Here is a 6,000-nt window from a genome sequence, read left to right as displayed (position 1 = left end):
TGTGTGTGTGTGTGTGTGTGTGTGTGTGTGTGTGTAACTGGAGACGGAACCCAGTAACATTTTACCTCTGAGCTATACCCCAGCCCTATTTTATTTTTTATTTTGATGTAGTGTCTCACCAAATTGCTGAGGCTGACCTTGAACTTATAGACTCATCTGTCTTGGCCTCCCAAGTACTGGGATTACAAGTATACACCACTAAATACAGCTAGGAATAATTATTGATATCCATCATGAGGGTGGTTTTGAAAATAAGTAGCATAATCTATGACACATGGTAATTTAGTGCAATCTATGTTTTTTGTTATTATTGCTCTCTACATCAAATAAAACCCACCCGATAGAGCAGTTGGAAGACTAAATGAGGTCATATATGTAAAGTATATCCACATCCTTAGAATGGTGCCCAGCACGTACTAAAAAATGCACATTTGATGTTACCAACATCATTAGCCAGAGTATCATTGTCTATGTTCTTCTCCTTATTCTCAAATCTTTTTTCTTTCTTTCTTTTCTTCTTCTTTTTTTTTTAATGTGGTGGTTGAACCTAGGAGCATTCTACTTCCAAGTCACACCCTCAGCCCTATTTCATTTTTATTTTGAAATAGGGTCTTGGTAAGTTGCTGAGGGTGTCCCTAAATTGCTAACACGAGCCTTGAACCTGCCATCCTCCTGTCTCAGCCTCTCAAATACTGGGATTAGAGGCACCACACCCGGATGAAATATTTCTTAAATGGTATAAAGCAGCACTTAATGTTAGTCCTGGAACTATGAGGATGAATAATCTCTCTCATAACCTGGAAGGAAAGACAAAGTGACACTACTAAAACGTGTGGAGCTCTGTGACTGGTGTGTGCAGAGCGTTTTAGATCACAGACGGGGAGCTATTCACTGAGGACTTGGGGGGAGTATAAGGAGGCAAGATGATAGACAGGATTTTACGTTTGTGCTGAGTCACAAGGATGACTGGGATGTTGACAGATGGTAGTTTAAGTATCATCATCTGCTAAAGATTCTAAGTACAGACTAAGTGAAGCCAGATGTGGTGGTACAGCCCTGTTATTTTAGTACCTTGGAGGCTGAGACAGGAGAATCACAGATTTGAGGCCAGTCTCAGCAACTCTGAGGCCCTGTTTCAAAATAAAAAAGAAAAGCCGGGCGTGGTGGCGCACGCTTGCTTGGGAGGCTGAGACAGGAGGGTCACACAGGTTCGAAGCCAGCCTCAGCTACTTAGTGAGGCTCTCAGCAACTTAGTGACACCCTGTTTCCAAATAAAATATAAAAAAGGTCTGGGAGTATAGCCCGGAGGTAGAAAGCCTCTGGGTTCCACCCCTAGTACCACCAGAAAATAAAAAAATAAAAAAGAAAATAGGGCTTAGGGTATATCTTAAAGGTAGAATACCCCTAGGATCAATTTGCCGAGAGAGAGAGAGAGAGAGAGAGAGAGAGAGAGAGAGAGAGAGAGAGAGAGAATCCAGTGCGTGGCACACAGTAATTTAACTCTGTAAATGTTAACTGTTGTTATCAGGAAGGGAGAGTTTGAAATGAGTAGCTTTTCCCTTGGGGAAAAAAACCTCTACCTCCTTCTACAGTACTATCCAGATGGTTACTAATATCCAAATTGAGCACTAAATATTTTAGGTTTAGCTGGGCATAGTGACACGTATCTGTAATTTCAGTACTTGGGAGGCCGAGACAAGAAGATCACAGGTTCAAGGCAACCTTGAACCCATAATCTCAGCTCAAGCGAGACCCTCAGAAATTTAGTGAGACCCCACTTTAAAATAAAAAACAAAAAGAGCTGGGGGTCTATATCAGAGGTATAATGCTTCTGGGCTCAGTTCCGAGTACCAAAAGAAAAAAATATATATATGTGTAAATATATGTATTAGGTTTATATCTGTTTTCCTATATTGTGTTTCAGCTATGACTGCCAAAGATTATCCATCACTGTGGGGCTCTGGGACAACAAAGACATTTAAAATTCCCATTGAACATTTGGATTTCGAATATATTAAAAAATGTTCAGATATTAAACATCTGGAAAAAATTCTTTGTGTGCTAAGGTAAGCATTTAAAAATTGTTTGATGTTTCAGTATGCCAACTATAATATGTGGTTGCCTTCTAAAAGTCAAACAAAAATAGAAATGTGGGAGAAAGTTTTGCCCGTGGTAGATTCCAAAATACTGGGTTGTTGTTTTTTTTTTTTTTTTCTTGATTGTTGTTGGTTTTTTGTTTTTGTTGTTGTTTTGTTTTTGTCCTGGAGATTGAACCCAAGGGCACTCTACCTCTGAGCTATACGCTAACCCTAATTAATTAATTAATTAATTAATTTGTGGTATTGGGGGTGAAACCCAGGGCCTTTTTACCTCAGAGTTATACTTCTAGACCTATTTTATATTTTATTTTATATTTTATTTTTTATTTATTTATTTTTGTGTGTGTGGTACTGGGGTTCCTGGAAGCCCTTCTACCTCCGGGCTACACTCCCAGACCTATTTTATACTTTTTATTTGGAAACAGGGTTTCTTAAGCCAGCAAGGCTGACTTTGAACCTGTGTGATCCTCCTGTCTCTGCCTCCCAAGTGCGGGGATTACAAGCGTGCGCCACCATGCCCAGCTCGACCTGTTTTATATTTTATTTGGAAACAAGTTCTCACTAAGCTGCTGAGATCCTCACTGGGTAGCTTAGGCTGGCTTCAAACCTGCATGATCCTCCTGTCTCAGCCTCCCAACTACAGGAATTATAAGCATTCTTTACCATGCCCAGCTTTATTTTTTATTTTTTAAACAGGGTCTCACTAAGTTGCTGAGGGCCCCACTAAGTTGCTGAGACTGGCCTCAAACCTACGATCTTCCTGTCTCGGCCTCCCAAGTATTGGGATTACAAGTGTGTATCACCACGCCCAGCTTGATAAAAATAGTGTTTTGATCCTTTGGTTAGTTCAAAGAGTTTTACCAAAGTCTGCATCCAACATGAGACTTGGGCTAATGACTATCCAAAGGGCCTTTTTCTTGCTTCCTCTACGTTTTTAGGAAAAGGTCTGGCAGCCATTAGGAAGTGAGGTTTCTCACCAGCCTGTGCTCAACAAGTTCCCTGGCACTCTCATGTCCTAGCCTCTGACCACTAAGGACCCAACTCGTTGTAGGCTGGTCAATGGAGGATGTGGGGAGGCCCCAAGGTAATGGCAGATGGTGCAGGGGAGCAAGGCCTTCCCAGACTAGAGCCCCAAGGGGTGACTATGAAACCTTAACATATTTAAGTTGTGGTTGTAAAAATACAAATCTGAGGGCCTCATTCCCAAGGTTTTGTTTCATGAAATCTGGGGTAGGGTCCAGAAACATGTTTTTTTTTTTTTTTTTTTTTTTTTTGCGGGTCTGGGTATGGAATCCAGGGGCGTTTGACCTCCGAGCTACACACCCTGCCCTACTTTTTATTCTTTATTTTTTTTATTTTTTATTTTTTGGTGGTACTGGGGTTCCTGGAAGCCCATCTACCTCTGGGCTACACTCCCAGACCTATTTTTATACTTTCTTATTTGGAAACCGGGTCTCTTAAACCAGCGCGGCTGGCTTCGAACCTGCGCGATCCTCCTGTCTCCACCTCCCAAGCGCGGGGATTACAAGCGTGCGCCACTACGCCTGGCTTTATTCTTTATTTTGAAACCGGGTCTCACTGAGTCGCAGAGGGCCTCACTAAGTAGCTGAGGCTGACCACGAACCACAATCTTCCCATCTCAGCCTCCCAAATGCTGGGATTATAAGCGTGAGCCACCACGCCCGGCCAGAAACATGTTTTTTTAAACAAGCAAGCCGATTGTTATGCAAGGGGTCAAAGAACCCACTTTGAGAAACACTACTTAATGAAGTACCAACCTGGGCTGCCTATTTTGGATTTCTTGAGCTGATTTGATTTGGAGAGCAGAGCTCTATTGCTGAAGGCATGGGGAGGGGGGTGATCATAAACCCTTCTGTCCAGGACTCAGGAGTGTTCTTTTATCTCTAAAGTAGTTCTTCCATTTTTTTTCCTCTGACCCTCTTTTTTTTTTTTGGGTGGGGGTGGAATTGAACCCAGAGTCATTCTACCTCTGAACTACATCCCTAGCCCTTTTTATTTTTAAACAGGGTCTCCTTAGGTTGCTGAGAGCCTCACTAAATTGCTAAGGCTGGTCTCAAACCTGCCATCCTTTTGTCTCAGCCTCCCAAGTACTGGAATTATAGGTGTGTACAGCCATGGCAGGCTTCAGTTATTCAACTTTTATTAGTGTGTGGTAAAAACTGGTTTCTCTGAAGTTCCTTCACTGAGTCACTCCAAAGATTAACAAATAAAAATGGAGGTTGTGCTGGGTAGGCCATCCATCCAGCCTTCTGCCTGGTGCAGCCCTTGAGATTTCTGCAGAACTCCTGAGCCCCAGGTTGCAAACCACTGGTCTGTAGGATCTTTAAATAAGGTGCTAAATCTAAAATTATAATTTTTTAAAGGTCTGGTGAGGAAGGATATTATCCTGAACTTACAGAATTTTGTGAAAAGCGCCTTACAGGCTTGGCTCCTGAAAGCAGAGCCTTGAGGAAAGATAAACCTGCAGCGACGGCATCCAGTTTCACAGCAGAAGAATGGGAAACAATTGATGGTGATATGAAGGTATGCAACAATACCAGCTGTTGACAAATATTGTAGCAACCTTATATATGTTTCTTTTATTTATTTATTTATTTATTTATTTATTTATTGGTGGTACTGGGGGGTGGAACCCAGAGGCTTTCTACCTCCCGGCTATACTCCCAGACCTATTTTATACTTTATTTAGAAACAGGGTCTCACTAAGTTGCTGAGAGGCTCACTAAGTAGCTGAGGCTGGCTTTGAACCCGTGTGATCCTCCTGTCTCAGCCTCCCAAGTGCAGGGATTACAAGCGTGCGCCACCACGCCCGGCGTCAATGCTTCTTAGGATATGAGAGAGAGACTGACACTAAATGAATGATTTAAAATCTTTATGCTAACGTGTGGAGTAGGAGCACTTTTAGCCCAACCAGGAAGTTCAGGGAAAACTTGCTGGGGACGAATGATAAGATTTTGCCAGATAATAAAAGGAAGACAGGTAACAGTCTAAATATTTTTAATAAGACTGACTGTACACTAAAAATGATTAAGAAAGTAAATTTTCTTTTATGAGTACTTACCACAATTAAAGTGGGAGGGTGAGCTGGGCGTGGTGGTGCCTGCTTGTAATCCCAGCCCTTGGGAAGCGGAGGCAAGAGGATCACAGGTCTGAGACCAGGGCACAGTAACCAAGTGAGACCATATTTTAAAATAAAAATAATAGGGCTGGGGGTATAGCTTGGAGATAGAATTCTCCTCGGTTCAATCCCAGTACCAAAAAAAAAAAAAAAATTAAAAAATGTAAGAAGGGTATTCAGGTAGAGAGAATGTCATGATCAAATTGTTACCTAAAAAGCTGGTGTGGTGGTTCATGCTTGTAATACCAGAATTTGGCAGGCTGAAACAAGAGGATTGCTGTTCACAGCCTCAGCTACTTAGTGATGCCCTTTGCAACTCAGTGAGACCCTGTTTCAAAATAAAGAACAAAAAAATAAGGATGGGGGTGTTTCTTGGAGGTAGAATGCCTCTGGATTCCATCCCCAGTACTGAAAAAAAAAAAAACCCGCCAAAATTGTTACCTAAAAAATGGAGTCATGCTAGACATGGTAGCATACATCTGTAAACTCTGAACTTAAGAGGCTGAGACAGAAGAGTCACAGGTTCACAGCCAGCCCCAGCAACTTAGCGAGGCCCTCCACAACTGAATGATACCCTGTTTCAAAATAAAAAATAGGAAGCCAAGCATGGTGTCACATGCCTATAATCCTAGTACTTGGGAGGCTGAGACAGGAGGATTGCAGGAACAAGGACAGCCTCAGCAAGCAGCGAGACTATTCTTTCTAATGCTTGGTTAGTTATTTCAAACTATTAGCTTCAAAATATTAACTTCTTTTTCTTCA

At 41.9% G+C, this 6,000-nt stretch overlaps 1 protein-coding gene across 1 annotated transcript in view; it reads left to right on the top strand.

Annotated features, from left to right (window-relative positions):
• Window positions 1-1,926: 1,926 nt before the first annotated feature.
• SPAG1 (sperm associated antigen 1) overlaps window positions 1,927-6,000 on the top strand; it is a gene marked incomplete at both ends in the record, with an annotated part of 67,714 nt that continues 63,640 nt past the window's right edge. Inside the window, 2 exons of the mRNA XM_080693730.1 lie at window positions 1,927-2,066; window positions 4,484-4,643. Of these exons, the coding sequence (XP_080549856.1) occupies window positions 1,927-2,066; window positions 4,484-4,643 (300 nt within the window). The remainder of the gene's footprint in view (window positions 2,067-4,483; window positions 4,644-6,000) is intronic.

This window comes from Muscardinus avellanarius (genome assembly GCF_963383645.1).
Source record: "Muscardinus avellanarius genome assembly, chromosome: 4".
Taxonomy (NCBI): Eukaryota; Metazoa; Chordata; class Mammalia; order Rodentia; family Gliridae; genus Muscardinus; species Muscardinus avellanarius.
The sequence above is the reverse complement of the archived record's forward strand: the minus strand, read 5'-3'. Positions and strand labels throughout refer to the sequence as shown.